General features: G+C 32.9%; 1 protein-coding gene across 1 annotated transcript in view; it reads right to left on the bottom strand.

The window, feature by feature from the left end:
• The window catches only part of LOC145297566 (pachytene checkpoint protein 2 homolog), a 49,050-nt gene extending 28,856 nt beyond the window's left edge, over positions 1-20,194 (bottom strand). Inside the window, exons 1-5 of the mRNA XM_080143580.1 lie at positions 19,720-20,194; positions 11,764-11,929; positions 6,281-6,463; positions 3,786-3,876; positions 1,299-1,435 (exon numbers count right to left, since the gene is read on the bottom strand). Coding sequence (XP_079999706.1) covers positions 1,299-1,435; positions 3,786-3,876; positions 6,281-6,463; positions 11,764-11,929; positions 19,720-19,805 — 663 coding nt within the window. The 5' untranslated portion in view covers positions 19,806-20,194. The remainder of the gene's footprint in view (positions 1-1,298; positions 1,436-3,785; positions 3,877-6,280; positions 6,464-11,763; positions 11,930-19,719) is intronic.

Raw genomic sequence — 20,194 nt, forward strand, 5'->3', positions numbered from 1 at the left:
TAATAATGTTATTATTTAGGAAGCCATTCATGATGGGTCTATGTTAATATACTTCCTAATTTCCAGCATAGCACTACCGGAAGTGGTGACAAGGCAAATCAGTTTCTTCACTTTTATTGTTCTCCAGTATTTTTATTGTGAAGTGATTTATTGAAATAAAATATAAGAAAAGGATATTATTGAAAATTATACAATAACAATTAACAAAATTATAGAGACTAAAATAAAATTAGTCTTTATTTGAACTTTTAATAAAAAAAGTTTTTTAAAAAATATAAATTTTTATTTTATTTGAAATTTTATAAGAAATATATGCTTATGAAATTATAAAAATAAGTTTTTTAATTTTAAAAATAAGTTTTTTATTTGAGCTCATATATATGTTTATAAAAGTATAAAAATAAAATTATTGAAATCAAAATAACAAATGAAATTATTGAAATCAAAATAACAAAAGAAATTATTGAAATCAAAATAACAAAAGAAATTATTGAAATCAAAATAACAAAAGAAATTATTGAAATCAAAATAAAATTTCAAACATCATAAAAAAAAACGTATCCAATACATAATATTTCCAAAATAGTTTTAAAAGATTTTTAAATATCGTTTCAATAATTCTTAAAAAAAAAAAAAAAAGCACAAAATGTGTTTTCAATAATTGTTAAAAATAAAACTAATTTCAATAATTCTTACTTAAAATAAAACCAAAAAAACTTGTCAATGATTATTAAATTAAAAAAGAATGATTGAAAAAACATAATAAAAAAAGTACATGCACAGGGGAGATATAGGCATGAGAGAAAAAAAGTGAAGGAACTGATTTGCCTTGTCACTGCTTCTGGTAGCGTTACGTCGGAAATTAGGAAGTAAGTTAGCTGACTATAACCAGAAATATTATTCTGTCTGATTACCATGAAATTGTCAAGAAAATATTCTTCAAATCAATAAAATGAATGTCATTTTTTCGCATGTATTTCAAATTCTACTGTTTTAGTCGATTGGATTACATAATTTGATTTAGGACTAATACATTTTAAAATAGGTAAAGTCGGAATTTCTTACGTTAATAACATCAGATTAATTACCAATCACTAGTTTTGCTAATTGGATGATCTCCATTTTTTCTTTGAAATGGGTACAAAATATGATAATGTACATATGAACATGAACTGCCTTTGTGTATTATTATATAGATTATAATCATTTTGCTCTATTTTATTAGTTTGTTTTTCTTTTTAAATAAGTAACATTTTATTGGGAAAAAAACGGAATATATAATACACTGATTAACTTACCTCAGAAAACCACTTGGAAAATAAGCCATGACTATTTATCTCAATAAGTTGACCATATGCATATCGATCAGACATCTGAATACAAATCTTCTGAGCTAGTGCCTTACATAAAGAAGTCTTGCCTGTCCCTGGAGGACCTGTCATGAAAAGTAATGAATTTCATTTTTATTCAATAAAATTTTGCCAAACAAAACAAATGTTACAAACATACACAAAATTATATACAAAATGCATCATTTATACATTTAACTAACCCTTTCCTTTTTTTTTTTTAATTCAATTTTCTTATTTTATTCTAGCTGGGGATGGAGCATCTGACCAGATGCCAGACATTCACACGCTATCTCATATATTCCAGTTGAGAGATCTTTTTAAGATTCTAACCACCTTAATGCAATTGTTTGAACCTCTCTTGCACTTGGTTCACTGAGTATATTTGCCAGGTAGTTTTTGAAATTCTTTATCATGAGCCCAGTTGCTCCTATAATTATGGGAATGATGGATAACTTCTAAAGATTCCAGTTCCTTTTCATTTCATACATAAGACTTTGGTATTTTCTTCTTTTTTTTTTTCTCAGCTCCCTTTAACCCAACCTCATTGGATACACTAAATTCTAAGTTTTTTTTGTTTTGTTTTTACAAAGGAATCACCACTTATCAAGACCCAGAGGCCTCTCGAGAATGAGGGTTAATGGGTATACATTGGTCAATGTGATTATAGCATAGTAAACATAAGTATTGGGAATTTTGTAAATTAGGTTACTTAGGGGGATGGTTCATCAAGAACTTGTTTACGTTGGACTTGAAGACAATCAGATTGTAGTCAGCTGGAAAGCAGGCAATCGGAAGAGAGTTCCACAGGCGTGCAGTTCTAAGAAAGAAGCCCTGTTCATGGAATCTGCATTTAGGTTTAGACACAGATAAAGAGTGTGGGAAATTATTGATAGTGGTTTTGGCTAGACGAGTGTTTTTCGTGAAGTTTAGCGAGGGAGGGGTATAGACTGAAGCTCAGCTGAGGACTTGCCATGAAAATAACAATAAAGCAGAGACATGCTTGCATCGTCTCTTCTGTGGGAAAGAAGTTGCAGGGAAAAGAAAAGGGTATCCCTCATTAGGCTACGAAGTCTATTTTGAACTCTGTCAAGGCAGGATAAGCTGCTTCTAGCAGCTCCTGCCCAGGTTACTTCTTTCTTCTTGTGCCACATCACTATGTCAGATTTAACAACCCAATTTTCTAGGTAGCTGTAGGAATTTCATAGTCATAGTGGACGGTGTATGACTTATTGCCCAGGAATATGGATACCAAAGTAGAAGAGCGTAAGAAATTGTGTGTGTAACAACTGTTTACCCTGCAGAGAATTTCAGGTGATTAAATTGCTAGTATGTATTATCATAAAAAAAGAGCAGATCAATAAAAATAATAGTTATTTTAACTTTTTCTATTGACTTGCTTGTTGTTTTTTTGCTTGTTGGGAAGCATTTTCTAATTGCAAGAAATTTATTTCATTAATTTCTTACAAACTTCTCGGATATTTGATTTTGAAATATGAGCACCAGAAACATCCACACTGTCTAAAGCAAAGGGTTCCCAATCAGTAAGCCCTATGTGTGTGTGCGTGCGTGGAGGGGGGGGTCATAATGCCTTGTTAGAAGTAGCTTAGGATAACAATTTTATTTCATTAATTACATATTTTATGTTTGTTTAGGTGCAAAGCAAAACACGTGTTACATTAGTTCAATAACATTAGGTGATACTATGGATGTATGTATGCTTGCCTGTGAACGAATGTGCCTGTGTGAATATGTATGTGTCTAGTGCATATGTCTGTGTGTGTTCACTGTGCACAGAGCAATTACACATCCATTACTGATTGGTGGGAAAGGAATCACATTATTGGTCACTTTCTTTCGTGTTTCTTCACAGAAAATAAAAAGAAAATTAAACTACTGATAATAAGCCCAAACTAGGGGGTCACAGGGGCTTCAAACTTTTAGGTAAGGGAGTCGCAAGTGTCAAAAGGTAACAAACTCTTGGTCTAAAATCTAGTCGGGAAGAAGAAACTGTTTGAGTTTCACCAAATCTTGCACGCTCATACAACAATATTTTAATGATTTTAATAGTATTAGTTCTCTCCCACTACAAGAACTATGACACCAGGGTTAGAAAGTGGGATTGAGAAGTCAGCATCCCAGAGAAGGGGGCACTCTGACCTTCAAAAAGTGCCTGGGCAGCCCCATCGGCATCCCAGTAGGGGTACCTCAGGCGATCAGCAATAAACTAACCTCTTAAAGAGAAAAGGCAAGGGCTGGGAAGATGGACCTCCTAGAACTGCACATAACCAGCATTACACCGCAATCAACACGGACCAGGTCATTACAGGAATGCTCTGATCTCTGTTGATTTTGGGGGCCAAGGATGAAAATCTCTAGCCAGCTTTTAAAATGATTTTAATGATAATAAACGAAAAGGCAAAATAAAATACTTACCATGTAATAAAATGACTCTGTTCCACGAGATTATATTGCTGTCAACTTTTTGATCGGAGAAAAGAAGAGTTGTCATGGCATAACTCAGAAGCTGACAAAATAAATAAAACAAGATTGTTACTATTGTAAAAGTCACACACATAGACACACGTGAAGTTGTCTTATAACTTTATGAGATAAGGTCTTGTTAACATTTTAAAATTTGGTATTTCTTTATTATTAGAGTGAAATTCAAAAGTTGAAATATTGAATTTCAAGTAAAACCAATGGTATCAATTTGGTTGTCATGTCACTGTAATGAACATATCCAAAAATTATGAAAAACAATATGGTAGAAAATTAATGAAAATAGTTTTCAAAGACAGCAAAAATTGAGTTTTGCTAAAAAAAAAAAAAAAGAAACTAGGGAGTTCAATTCATAACAAGGGAGGTAATTATTTTCTGAAATCTTGGGCTCACTTAGCAAAACCTGCTAATTTTTTTGAAAACTGCTTTTCATTAATAATTAATCTTCTAATTTTTTGGATATGTCCATTTACTGCAACATGACAATTAAGTAGATACCATTGATTTCATTTGAAATTTAACATTTTAGTTTTTAAATTTCTCTAATAACAAAGCAGAATCAAATATTTTAACAGTAACAGTTATATGACCAAGATCTACTTTCTTTTGTGTTTACAAACAATCTCTTGCATAGTGATCAGTATGTGTTTCTGCGCAATCTTTAACATGCCTGCTTTAGCAGGCATGTTAAAGATTGCGCAGAAACACATCAGGTAATTTAAACACTTCTTTGCATGTGCAACTTTTCCATTTGTGCTCACCTTGTGGCCAAAAAAATATATTTCAGTTTCTGAACAAACACTGGAGACAACATGCTAAAATCATCTCCTTGTCCTTTGCCAGAAAGCAGCAGGATGAGATGGAAATTAATCTTCTATCTTTAACTAAAACCTGCATGACAAACCAACTTGCCTTTTTGACTTATATTTTTATGTTCCGGCTCTTGCATTAACAAAATGGTTGAATAATGTTGATTTAATTGTATGGAAGATCTTAGTATTATATCGAACCTGGTGACCTTTTTTTTTCCTCTTCTGTTTCAAGCCGGCTCAGTCAGATAATTACAGACTTTACGTTACTTAATAAAATTATTATTTTTTATCTTTGCTAAGCAACTTTTTATCCAACTCCGTCTCACTACAAAATGTTGACCACAACATGATTGAAAACAAGTTATATCACCAAGATCTACTTTCTTTTGCGTTTACACGCAATCTCTTATGTAGTGATTAGTATGTGGTTTGGTTGGCTAAAACAGGCATATTAAAACTTGTGAAGAAATACATTGGGCAAGTTAAACACTTCTGCGCTTTTTAGTTTTCCTAATTTTTGCCCAGCCTGAGTTTGGTGCTAAAAAATAAAAACAGTTCCTGATGGATGTAAAGATCAAATGCTAAAAACATCTTCATGGCCCTTGCTATAAAGCTGCAGAATGAGATGGAACTCCTAAACTCAATTCTCTTTCTATAGCTAAAGCTTGCCTGCCAAACCAACTTGACTTACTTTCTTGTGTTCCTGTGTTAACAAAATGGTTAAATGAGATTAATTGTAGAGATGATGTTGGTATTTTAATACAAAACTTTGATGATCTTATTTTATTCTTTATTCTAATTCCAATATATTTCTATAGCTAAATCTTGCCTGCCGAACTAACTTGTTAGCGTGAAACTGCTAAATAAAGTTGATTTCATAGTAGGTATAAAATGGTTATCTCCAATTACCGACAAGTGTCTCATAAGAACAACCAACTTTCAGAATAAAATTTCATCCAATCAATTTATTTACTTTTAACTAACTTGTTAGCGTGAAACTGCTAAATAAAGTTGATTTCATAGTAGGTATAAAATGGTTATCTCCAATTACCGACAAGTGTCTCATAAGAACAACCAACTTTCAGAATAAAATTTCATCCAATCAATTTATTTACTTTTAACTAACTTGTTAGCGTGAAACTGCTAAATAAAGTTGATTTCATAGTAGGTATAAAATGGTTATCTCCAATTACCGACAAGTGTCTCATAAGAACAACCAACTTTCAGAATAAAATTTCATCCAATCAATTTATTTACTTTTAACTAACTTGTTAGCGTGAAACTGCTAAATAAAGTTGATTTCATAGTAGGTATAAAATGGTTATCTCCAATTACCGACAAGTGTCTCATAAGAACAACCAACTTTCAGAATAAAATTTCATCCAATCAATTTATTTACTTTTAAGACAATAGACAAAATATGAGATTTAAAGTTATCAACGTTTTTTTCCATCATTTTTCAGTTAATTTTTTTTTTTTTTTTGTATTCGCTTATCTAATTTGGATTCAGATTCATGGTTTCCAAACTTTTCACTTTTGTTGGATTAAATCTAAATTTCCACAAATCTTCCCACTTTGAAAAAGATTAAAATCAAACTCGATAGAAAGAGATCTCACCCGTTCTTTAATTTCTTCATCGAAAATCAAATGTTGCCATATTCCATGGAATGCTGCGTTTGGTAGGCACCACATCTGTGCAACACTGCAATTATCACAATCTCCCAGATCTTCATCTGACGGCCCATCTTCATTCAAGTGAAATATGTACATCTTTAAGTTGCTATCTTGTAAATCAATACTCTGAAATAAAATATACATGTCAAAAATGAAATGCATATATACGTCCAAATAGTGAATTCATAGGCAAGACAAAATGACCTTTTAGAGTTACATTTAACTAGCAGAACTATCTGGCATTGCTAGAGGCCATAAAAAAATAAATAAATAAAAGATGCTAAATAGTGTTAATTTTCTCACTTCCCCTAGAAGAAAAATTCCTTTTTTTTTATGAAGAGTGAAGAAATAAAACTTAGGAGACTCTTCAGAGCGCTACTGAAAGTACTGAATAAATTTAAGGATGCTTCCAGAGCAACCAAAACTAAGTTTCTCCCCACTTCTTTGTAAAAAAAAAAATGACAATAGTTAATAAATAGTAAATGAAATCCAGGGTTAGCATCTTTCAATTTGAAAAAATGTCAACTCACTTTCTGGGCTGTATTAATATATGATAACATTAAAAAAATTTTCATAACATTCAATGATAGAAATGGTCATTTGATCCCCAAAGAATTTTTTTTTCTTTTTCTGTTAAACTGATTTTAAAAAATACCAACTTTGTTGTGTATTTTAGAAGTTTTAGCTGGACATAAAACACACAAACAACTGATCTTTATACAAAAGATGATAATAAACTGACAAAACACCCATTACTAAATACTATTTTGAATAGGCAAACATTTCAACAAAACAGACTATATAAAATTTATCATATTTGGATGAAAAAAACAAAATGCTTTTTTTTTTTTAATATTTTTTTTATATATTGTTTAAAAGTCATATCAACAGATATACTGAAAAATAAAACCTGACTAACTAGATGTTAAGAGGGTATTATCATACATTTTTAAACAATATTTTGGAGTAATATTCCTTTTATCAAGTTAGTGAGAACAAGATCGTTTTTGTTATCTTTGTTTTTTTCTTTTCTTTTCTTAATATCTATCCAGCAGGAATTCTGCAGTCTGAAATTTGAATGCCCTTCAATGGAGGAACAATTTTTTGAAGACAGTATTGAAAGTAAACACGTCTTGGTTAAGCATATAGAAAATAAATGTTATGATCTGATAGAAGCATTATTTAAATATAAATTACATGTTTTAAAAAGCCATATTAATGCATATAGTAGAAATAAAACACAGTAACAAAATGTTAAGAGGATAATATTATGTTTTTTTAAACCAGCTGCCTGTGTCATGGCATTGCTCAGGAAAGGAGATTAACTCAAGAGATTTCATGAAAGTACATAATAGTTAACTTGTTAAGAATGTTTAACTAAATAATAACTTTATCACTCCCGCACAGTCCGTAAGGGTTGGCAGTTTGTAATATTTTATTATTGTAGGTGTTATAGATCATTATAATTGTAATACCTAGTTGATTACTTTATTATATAGACAAATAGGGAGGGTTGCCGTTTCGCTGTACAAATACTCTCAAACCCTGTATTGAGTATAAGGAACTAAATTCGGTAATCATCGTTATGTCACTGAATGTAAACAAAAGTTAACAGTTTTAAATAAGCAATACTTTTTCATAAATAAACAAATAAACAAGTTAAGAATTTTAAATAAAAATATTTCATTCATTCAAAAAAAATGCTCTGTTTATTGTTTATTTGTGAAAAAGTTTTGCTTTTAAAATGGATGAAATTATTTTTATTTAAAACTCTACTTATATTATTCATTTGTTTATTTGTGAAAAAGTTTTGCTTTTAAAATGGATGAAATTATTTTTTTTTTAAACTCTTTACTTATATTATTCATTTGTTTATTTGTGAAAAAGTTCTGCTTATTTAAAACTGTTAACTTCTGTTTACATTCAGTGACATAACAGTGATTAGTGAATTTAGTTCCTTATACTTGATATAAGGTTCGAAAGTTTGTACAGCCAAACGATAACCCTGCCGACAAATAGATTTTCCAGATATGCATTGATATAGCTTTGTAAAAATATATAATTCATATTTCAATAATCCCCTTAGCAGACCATAATATTTTATCATTACTTTGTTCCAATCAAAGGAAAGTAACTCTGTAATGTTCTCATTTTTAAGATGCCCATTTGAAACTAATTCCAATATGGGCAAAGTATTTTTTAGAAAGAATTAAGAAAATCAAAGCAAATACACTACCGGGCAACACCGGGTAGGACAGCGAGCTAATAAATATTTCAGCTAAACACATCATCGAGTTCATTATTACACCAAACAAAAAATTGTCCATAGCTTAAGTATCCAACAATGTGTGTTTGCTTAAGAACAGATCAGGATATTTCATATCAAGATAAACAATACAAAATACATACCTACTATTAGCGAACATCTTTTTTCATCCCTCCACCTTCCTTTTTGATATTTCTATCCTTTTCCCTCTTCTTTTTACTCTCCCTCTCTTTCTACCTCTTATGTTCATGTTTTCAGTTGTAAATATTTAAAAAAATTTTCATGTAGTCTTTAGAAAGCAAAAGTTAGTAAAGTTCCTTGAATGGTTAAGCATCACATTACTTCTGATGATTATGTGTCACGGAACCAACATCTTTGTTGAGAATGTCACTTTACATAAGACTGAAAAGAAGCACTTAGTTGCTTTTCTTCAGCATTTCTTAAAACAACTTTCGCAGACTTATTCACAAATGAAGACTTGAAAACACAAAACGGATTTTTCATTGCTTATTTAATGTCAACATTATCTTTTTCTCACAATCATCTCAGCATGCCTCATAGGTACCTCGCTGGCTTCATCAGTGGATTGGTTGGTTGGTTGTTTTTGTTTTACGGCATATCAACCCTTTTCGGGTTATTTAATGCCGAATCCAAAGATTTTGAACAAAAATTTTTTTAATAGAATATATTTGTTGTTTTCACATCGGTTTCTATTTAACCCATAGTTGGGACCCTAACAGGTACTACCCCTCCGGGTCAGAGTGGACCTGGGAGCAATGGTAATTAAAGGGTGGCTCCACACTCCCCAAAGCCCACAAGCTGGGGCCTCACCACTGAATATAGTTTAAGGTCATATATCCAGGACCCCCACTGAGGGACTTTTACCCTCTGCAGGGGGGCAGTCAGCATATTCTAATGCCCCACCGACAGGGCCTTCATCAGTGGAAGTGAACATACAGGATATCCTTACGACTCCGTGACAATCTGCATTCTGATGTCTTTCAATTGCTTATCATAATATTTTTCCAATAAAAACAATACATAAATGCATTTATCCTAGTTACTTACTCTCTTATGCAAATATTAAATAGCATATTTTTTTCCATGCAATTTCACAAATATTTTTCAATTTATACTAGTTATAAAGTTATAGAAGCTAGGTAAAAATAGAAATTGACATAATAAAGTGCATATTGAAATATTAGAGCATTATCGGTGGATGCTAAGTAACCAAAACGATTATTATTATGATCGGTTTTGATGTCTAGAAAATATGTATCAAGACAGAAAAGGTATTTTCGGAAAAAATATGTTAAAAATGTATTATGAATGGTAATTTGATAGTGGAATTTCGAAACAAGTTAAAATTTTAGTATTAATAAGTTGATAAATACGCAAGAAATATGACAGACATCACACGATGGTCATGAGTGATACATATTGATTACGTCGTTAGAAGCGAAATGTCTTGTACACATTGGTTTTAGGCAATTGAGAGTCAGAATTTGAGAGAGACAGCTGGGGGACAGAGAGAGAAGCAAGTCAACCGGTCATAACGGCCCGGAGCATCTGTGAGAGTGAGGAGTCCAACGCCTATCAAATGAAGGAACATAGGACAGCGTGCAACTTTACAATCAGGAAACAGCGCAAATAAAGTTGCTGAAAATACAACCGAGATTTCTGATTTATTTGGAAGGAGTTTTCTTGCGGCTTTTCTAACACCATCCAAACAAGACCAAGATGGATCAGGTATGTCTCCCTATTGGCCGATGTTAAACCCCCAGAGAACTATTACCTGGCCCTTTTTGTAGTAAATGTTATATGTCTATTGAACTGTATCTGTGAATATATTGACATGTACAAACATGAGAACACTAGACGATAATAGATATTATATACATTCAACAGACACATGAACATATGAACATTTATATATACAAGTAAACTGGTATATATAAATCGGTATAACACAATATTTTCTTAAATTATTTGTTTTTAAACATTCCTAATTTCAAATACTTGTGTTTTAAATCAACATTTATGTCAGGATCTGTCAAAAACAAAACAAAAAAAAAACATGCAAATCCTCAAAGTGCATCTAGATCCACATTCAAACCCCAACATACATTTTACAAGCCAACTTTTGCAACCCCAGCTGTTGTCATTATAATAACTATTACAAGCTATCAATAGTATTATAATTAGAACTAACTTATACGCATTTTTTGAGTGGCATTAGTACAGCCATTTACTATGTCAATTTCTATCTTTACCTAACTTGTATCACTTTATAACTAGTATGAATTGAAAAGATTCATGAAATTGTGTGAAAAAAAAATATGCTATTTAATATTTGCATACGAGAGTAAGTAACTAGGTTGGTTGGTTGGTTGATTGTTTTTGTTTTACGGCATATCAACCCTTTTCGGGTTATTTAATGCCAAATCCAAAGATTTTGAACAAAAAATTTTTTAATAGAATATATTTGTTGTTTTCAAGTCGGTTTTTATTTAACCCATAGTTAGGACCCTAACAGGTACTATCACTAGAGTGGACCTGGGAGCATAGGTAATTAAAGGGTGGCTCCACACTCCCCAAAGCCCACAAGCTGGGGCCTCACCAATGGATATAGTTTAAGGTCATATCCAGGACCAAGTAACTATGATGAATGCATTTACATATTGTTTTTATTGGCAAAAACATTAGAAATTATAGTTAAGTTGATGTCCTCCGTGATATAAACGTTGCTTAAATTTACTTACTTGTCATGTCGAAAATAGTAATATATTCAAAAATTACAAAAATTCATCAAGTAGAAAATTATTTGTAGTTAAAAGTAATTTTTACGGAAAATTGGAGAAAATAGCATTTTCCCTTGATGCAAACACCTTGAAGATTGTGAATACAGGAGACATACTTATCTATCTTTTCGCCACTTTAACGGCTAATGTTTTGTTTAGGTAACAGCGATAGATTTCTTTTTATTAAAAATACAATAGCAATTATTCTACCCAATGAATTTTCGTAATTTTTTTGATATATTAAGTAAGTACTGTTGTTTCGGTTTAAAACCACATATTTAAAAAAATCTATTTGTCAACTCTATCTTAATAAGCACCAAAAATGTGTGTTAATCAACAATAAAAAAAAGAACAGTTACCTGTCGTTCGCGCAATTTCAAGTCTGTGTCACATAAGGCAATGCTTTTCACATGTTTTTGAAGCTCCTCATTCTCAAATTCGCTAATTTCAAAATTCCCATAAGCTACTTTCTGTCGGTAGAGATAAGCATAGACTTGTTCTTTGATAACAGATTTCCGAGCAACGCTTGAAAGAAAAAACAAAAACATTTTTTAAAAGAGAAAAAAGAAAGCGTTTAAATAAAAGTGTCAAAAAATAAAAAAAATAAAAAAATGCATTTCTATTTAAACTGCTACGAAAAAAATCCTTTAAATTTGGTTACTTAGTAGAGTTAGGTATTTATAAAAGTTTGGGCTGAAGACAATGGAGTCATCACTTATTAAGGCACAAAGCCTACTCGAGGATAAGAGTAAATGAACGTCAGGTATCCAGTCAAACAACACCGTAATGATCTTTCTTTTTATTTTTAAAACTCAAGGGAGTTACTGAAGGCCATGCGAGGATAAGAGTTAATGATGAGTGTACTGTGATCACCTAGAAAATAGTGTACTGATCCTTAATGGTGTAAATTGGGTAGAATTTGATTATTTAAGGGGACAGCTTAACAAAGACTTGTTTACATTGGACTTGAATATGATCATGTTGCATTTAGCTAAAAAAAAAAAAAAACAGGCCAGTGGAACAGTGTTTGACACGCAAGCAGTTCTAGGAAAGAAGCTTTGTTCATGGAATTCGCACTTAGATTTAGGTAGTGAGTGAGAGAAAGGGAGTTAAAAGTTGGACTTCTTTAATACAAGTTTTTGTAGAAAAATTGGTGAATATGTTTCTTCTATTTTCTTGCCTTCCCATGAGTGCAAAGTTAGACACGATGCGGCAAAAATCCAACTCCCAAAAAAGTCATCATCATCATATTCAGTTTAATGTTCATTTTACATGCTGGCGTGTGTTTGGCACCTTTTAGAAATTGGCTTCAAAAGTTAACTATCTCTGGCTAAGTCTTTATTTATCCCTCTTTCTCTAAAGAAATGGCAGAAACACTAGAGGAAGACCTCCAATCTGTGGTGGAATGGGGACAAAAGTGGTTGGTCGCGTTCAATGCTGCCAAGACTAAACTAGTTTCATTCAATAATTACAAGAAACCCTCTCAACCACCTATAGCAATGGCCAATGACTCTTTATCTGAGAGTACATCTTTCAAATTTCTTGGCCTAACGTTCACAGGAAACATGAGTTGGAACAATTACATTGAAGGCATTGCCAGGGCCGCTGCAAGAAATGTGGGCTCTCTCTACCATGCTAGAAAACTACTAACACCCGAAAGTATCCTGTACCTCTATAAGGCCACCATTCGCCCATGTATGGAGTATTGCTGTTACATCTGGGCTGGTGCATCTGCTACTAGTCTCTCGCTCCTTGACAAGGTTCAAAAGAGAGTCGCAAACCTGATAGGCCCTGAACTGGCATCTAAGCTTCAGCCTCTGTCCCATCGACGAAATGTTGCATCCCTCTGTCTTTTCTACAAGTATTTTAGTGGTGGATGCTCTGACGAACTGCAATCACTTGTACCCCCACGACGTGAGCACCCTCAACAAACCCGACAGGCTGCTAAATCCCACCCCCACACAGTAGAGATCCCTAGATGTAAAAGATCTTTTTACTCCAATAGTTTCTTCCCCAGAACCGCTAGACTCTGGAATTCCATTCCAGGTCCCTGCTTCCCCAACAGTATTGACGTGCAGAAGTTCAAGTGTAACGTGAACCGACATCTTACTGCCCAAATCCCTACATAGTACCCCAGTAGTTGTTGCCCCTGATAGTAGCCCCCTACACCAAAGTGGCAATTTGCCTTGTTTGGGGTGAAAATGTAATAAAAAAAAAGTCAATCCTTATCACTTCCTACTTTCCTTTGCCTTACTACCTCAACTGTTCTCTATCTACTAACCTAAGAACTCTCATTCATTCTTTCAATGTGATCAAACCAACAAAGTTTCCTGTCCTGCACACATATCCCCATACTGTCTAAATTTAATTTTTATCTAACATCATCATATTAAGACTCAAATTACACATCCATTGCAGAATTATCACATCATTTCTCTGTATCATTGGCCGGGGACAAAAATACCTCTCTAGTCTCATCAGGCAATAAATCCATCTACATACTACACTTTGATCCTATCCCAAAGGCCACATGAAAATATAATTTCTGTGTTAAAACATATGGTGCTAGAATTAAAGAGAAATTGTTGCATCAAATTTAGAAAAATAAACAAGTATTGATGATCTTGATAATAATTTATTTACTTGCAGAGACTGTAAGGCTTTTTTAGTGAGAAAAGTCAAAATAAAAAAAGGCCCTATAGTTTCTGCTGATTATTATAGATAATTAAATAGACATTTCTCTACCGTTTTTGCTACACGACCATACCTGTCTATTCGTTTGTTTATTTTTTCTCTTTCCTTTCTCTTGTCCGGTTTTCCGCATTGCTCTTGGTTTTTATAAACTTTCATGTGTTTCTTTACCAGCAATGCTTCAAGCAAACTACCATTTATTTGTATTATTATATATTATAATTTTTTGGAATTCTTTGAACTGAGGCTCCATAATTTGAGTACACATTTTATTGCGGACTGTTAACCACCTGAAGAAGGCCAGAGGATGAGCTGGCCGAAACGCGGTGAAACAACAGCAACTATGAAGATGAGGATAACAGTCCGCAATAAAATGAGAACACAAATGTATTATTGTCCGAAATTTTGCCCTTATATTTATAAGTGCATATTTAAATCAACCCCTCTGACAATGTTATTTTTGATATAATTGTAGCCATAGACTATTGAGATTTTTGCTAGGATATAGAGTTGCAGAGCTGGAAAGTATAAAGTCAGGCTCCAATACCAACTCCTAGGATGCCAAAAATGCTCACTGACTCCTCGGAATTTAAAATATTTTACCTAGACTCCAAGTCTTTCAATATTAAGATTGTCTGTTGATTCTTCAGAGATTCACTTGCAACAAACAAGGCTAGCAGCAAAGTCCCATCCCTTCACTGTAGAGGTCCCCAGATGCTGGAAAACTTTCTACTATAATAGCTTCTTTCAAGACCACTTGCCTTTGGACTCCCCACTCTGCTTCCTGTTTCCCCAACTGTACCAACATGCAGAAATTTAAATGTAATATGAACAAATATCGTGTTACACAACTCCCCACTTAGGACGTCCCTTATAAATCTGGCTTCTAATTACAGTAGCCCCTTATGTCTCAGTGGCAATATGCTTTGTTTAGGGTGAATCAAAATTTTTAAAACGTTTTTAAATCTAACTCAGATTCCTAGCATTCTTATGAGACCAAATCAGGCTCCTTCCAAAACCTTTGACTTGAATAATTATCTCAAAACAGTTTGAATTATCTCCCTTGACTTCCATACTTCTATATTGTCTAAAAGAAATGACAGCAACCAGCTGTTTATCGATAAAATTATATTTTATTTTTGAAAACAAAAACATTAGATGAATTTCAGTGATTTTTGGTGCACTGTATTTTGTTGGTGCTTCTTTGAAATTAGAAAAAAAAATTGAAATATTGAATTTCAATTTAAACCAATAATATCTACTTACAATGGGCACGTCAATATTAGTAAAATATCCAAAAATTACAAAAAATGGTAATGTAGAAAATTAATTGATCAATGTGCTCTAGCTTACCAACTAAAGACTCACCTTTAAAAAGTTGATTTTTAGGATTATTCGAGTCTGTTTTGAATGAATACCAAATTTAAAATTGTTGCCAACAAGTAGTTTGAATGATATAATGACCTTTATTATCCAATGTATCCTCTATTGTTTTCACTAGTGGCCATGTTTGTTTTCGTGAGCGCATATTGACCAATTAATTATTAATGAAAATGTTTTCCAAGAAAATTGCAAGTTATACTTAAATAATTAACAAAATAAACGGGAGATAACTGTCTTGTTACATTTCCCCCAAAAATAATGCCAGTCATTAAATCGTGAAGTTGAGAAAGTGTCTGCTTTTTGTAAAAACATAATCTTACTAATTGCAACATAAAATATTTAATAGATAACATCAATTTTTAATGGAAATTGAATATTACGGCTTTCGATTTTCGTTCATTTTTACGTAATTTGGTCAAGTGCATTTTATTATTCAAGAAAATCAAGAATCATAATTTTTTCATGGGGTATGATAGAAATGGGATCAAATAAATAAGGGGGAGACAACTCAAATCGAAGTGTTAAAGTAAAAAATCAGCCTTATGTCCAATACATTTTAGTAGTAAAATTGTTAAAAATCATAAAATTTGTTTTTTTTTTATTACAAAGGAGTCACCACTTATCGAGGCTTGGAAGTCACTTGAGGATAAGGGTTAATGAGTGTACAGTAGTCAATGGGATGATACCGTAGTAATTATTAGTAGTGGAAATATGGTAAATTGGATTATTTAAGGGGACAGCTCATCATTTTACATTGGTCTTTAAGACAACCATATTGTAATCAGCTGGAAAGCAGGGAAATGGAACAGAGTCCCACAGGTGTGCAATTCTAAGAAGAAAGTTTGTTCATGGAATCTATGTTTAGGTTTACGCCCAGATAAAGAGTGGAGGAAATTATTGACAGTGGTTTCAGCTAGACGAGTGATTTTTTGTGAAAGTTTGGCAAGGTGAGGGCCATAGATTGTAGCACAGACAAGCACTTTCCATGAAAATAATGATAAAGCAGAGAAAAGCTCGCAATGTCTTTTCTGTAAAAAAAAAGATTGCAGGGAAGAGAAAAGGGCATCCCCCACTAAGCTACGAAGTCTATTTTGAACTCTGTTAAGGCAGGATAAGCTACTTCTAGCAGCTCTACATCATCAACATTCTAATCCACATTTGGCATCAATTGAAATGAATGGCTCTAGTCTTCAGGAGGCCTCAAGTTTTGACAAGCTTCTGGGCTTGACCATTACTCCTGATCTTAAATGGAGCACGTACATCAAATCTGTTGCCAAGGCCGCTGGAAAAATGGTGGGATCTTTCTATCGATCCGGTAAATATCTCACTGCTGATGCTATTCTCTATCTATATAAGAGCCAGATACGTCCAAGGATGGAATACTGTTGCCACATCTGGGCAGGAGCTGCTTCTTTCTTAGAACTGCACGCCTGTGGAATTATCTTCCGTTTTCCTGCTTTCCGGCTGATTACAATATGGTTGTCTTCAAGTCTAAAGTAAATAAGTTCTTGATGAGCCGTTCCATATAAGTTATCAAATTTACCAAATTTTCATTACTAATGATTACTATATTGTCCAATTTCTACTGTACACTCTTTAACCCTTATCCTTGAGTGGCCTCTGGGCCTTGATAATGTGGTGATGCCTATGTAAGAAAAAAAAAAAAAAAAGCTCCTGCCCAGATGTGGCAACAATACTCCATCCTTAGATGTACTTGACTCTTATATAGGTAGAGAATTGCATCAGCAGTGAGATATTTACTGGACTGTTAGAAGGATCCCACGATTTTCCAGCGACCTTGCCAACAGATTTGATGTATGTGTTCCATTTCAGATCAGGACTAAAGGTCAAGCCCAGAAGCTTGCCAAAACATAGAGTCTCCCCAAGATGAGAGTCATTCATTTCAATTGATGCCAGATGTGGAGCAGAATGTTGATGATATAAAGATAAAAGCTTGGTTTTAGATGCATTAAAAGTAACCAGCCACTTTTTTCCCCATTGTACCACATGCTCAAGATCAGAGGAGAGAGAATCAGAGAGAACTTGGTCATTTACTGCCTTTGAAATGTTGCCATAGATGGTAGTGTTATCAGCATAAATGTCTACAAATGATCTTAGGATGTGATTTGGGAGATCATTGATGTAGATCAGAAAGAGAGTTGGGCTCAGGATGGACCCCAGAGGGACTCCAGCATTAATACTGTGAGCTTCTGATTTCTGCCCATCAACTACTACTCTTATGAACCTATCAGAGGGAAATGATTTAATAATTGAGAAAACATTTCCAACTATACCATAGATATCTTGTGGAGTAGACCTTTATGTAATACCCTATCAAAGGCCTTTGATATGTCAAGAGCAATTGCCCTAGAAAGAAAGCCTCCATCGAGAGATTCACTAATCCTATGAGATGTAACCATTAGCACATCTGCTGTAGATCTAGCAGAACGGAAACCATATTGCATGTCACCAATGAGGTTATTTTTGCTGAGGTGGTTGATTACTTCTCTATTTAACACAGATTCCAGCAACTTATTTATAACGCACAGGAGACTTATTTGTCTGTACTGAAAGGGAGATGACCAATCACTTGAATTCTTAAATACGGAGCATACTGATGAGGTTTTCAAGAGTGTTGGGAAGCAATTCTCCTTAAGACCATGCTTATACAGCTTTGTAAGTATGGGAGCCAGCTCTGGTTGAAGCTTTTTTAGCACTATAATTGGAATGTCGTCAGGGACAATTGCTTTACTGGAATCAAGGTTTTTGATTAGCTTGACAACATCATGTACAGATATTTGTGTGTTGCATAGTGTTTTCACTTACAGGAGGAAATACAGAGGGGGGGGCAGCCTTGATCACATAGGGTAGAATTAGCTGCAAAGTTCTCGGCAAAAAGTTTAGTTTTGTCCGATGCTGATGAGATTATGTCTGGTCCATTGATAATGCTTGGGATAGAGCACATGCTTCTGTTCAGGACCCTGTTTGCTATTTGCCAAAACTGGTGGAAACCAAGTCGTTGCTCAGCTACTTTGAACAACAGACTGAGCATACACCTCTCTCATGACATCTCTTCATATTAGACAAAGCCAAAACTAGAGAAGGGAGTAAGTATTTTTTGATGGAATCTCTCTGGAAAAATCTATCAAATATCAAGTAATTATCCAATCAATACGAAATTTTCACCGATTATTAAGTGAAGAATGAACTTCATAATGGTGTACATTTTTTTTCATAATCGATATTTATATATATATTTTTGGCCCACAAAACTCTCCTTTCTTTATTTGTGGTTACAAATATGCTTAAAATAATCAGCCGAAACTCAACAAAATATATTATATTGTGGGGAGGGTGATAAAACAAACAAAAAAAAAACTGTGCACGTATCAAATTTTAAGGTTGAAAATCTGAATGTTGAATATGTTTAATTTTTCATCTTTTGTGTTTTGAAGTGTAAAATTCTATGTTAATTATTTTCCTTTTTTTTTTTTTTTTTTTTTTTTTGTGACTTGTGCTTGACTTAGTTTAAAGTGTGGGGGAGTTTTGTATCTACCACACTCTCTAGTCCAGAAACACTTGATCCCGATGGCAAGACAGGGTCAAGACGACCAAGCATGATACTAGATGCAGGAGTTGTCTCCAACACATACGGCGCCTCTCGCCTAGCATTCCCAAAATGGTCACAGTAGACAGTACTGCCCAGCCACATTGTTGCTTAACATCGGGGGTTACGTAGGCAACAAATATATATATATATATATATATATATATATATATATATATATATATATATATATTATATATATCGCTTATGGAAAAAAAAAGAATTAAACCCTTCATTTACCATACTTACTTCACATAATCGTTAAAACAAACGTTAAAAATACATGCAAATTTACAGGATTAAATGAATTTATTTAGTCCTATCAAGGTTACCGTAGTTTCTTCCAAACTATCATCAAATTTTGCTGGTTTTTTTTTTTTTTGTTTTTTTTTTAAATTTTGTTATGTGAAATCTATATAGCGAGATAAAAGATGGAATTATATACGAACGCGAGCCGGGGCCTTAAAGTAAAATAATACCTAAAAATGTTAGTTTATATATTTATAAATAACGGAAATAAATATTTGTAATCATTAATGTTTACACACGGGCCTAAGCAAGATCGACTATTATTTTCGTTATTAATAAGCATCAATATTATTTTTTAATCCATCAAAAATAAATAACTACTTACCATTCTGGTTTTAAAGACACCGCAATGTGGTATAAAGGGGGCGATTCAAATGGAAGAGCTAATTTTAAATCGGAAACTTGCTCCATTACTTGTAAATTTCAATAAATTATCCCCAAAAAATAAAACTTGTAAAAAACTAATATAAATCGTCAAAAATTAACTATTTTAGATTAATTTTAATCGAAAAATAAATTTTATAATAAACATGTTACCTCATAGACCCTAAAAACTGTTTATAAAAATTATGTTTTGGAATAACATTAACAATCTTTAAAGTTGTAAAAAGAAAAGTTTGTATGTTTTTTTTATAAATTCAATCTTAAGAAAGGAAACGAACCCTCCCCCATAAAAAGTTGTTTTCTTAATAATAAAACAAATTCTAAAAAATTTTAAACTGTGATGGGAAAAAGTTATTCGATGGTTTTAAAAGGAAGTTGATGAAACATGAATCAATTCCTCGGTTTCAATATCATTC

This window comes from Euprymna scolopes, chromosome 18 (assembly GCF_053919585.1).
Source record: "Euprymna scolopes isolate OS-2025 chromosome 18, ASM5391958v1, whole genome shotgun sequence".
Classification (NCBI taxonomy): Eukaryota; Metazoa; Mollusca; class Cephalopoda; order Sepiida; family Sepiolidae; genus Euprymna; species Euprymna scolopes.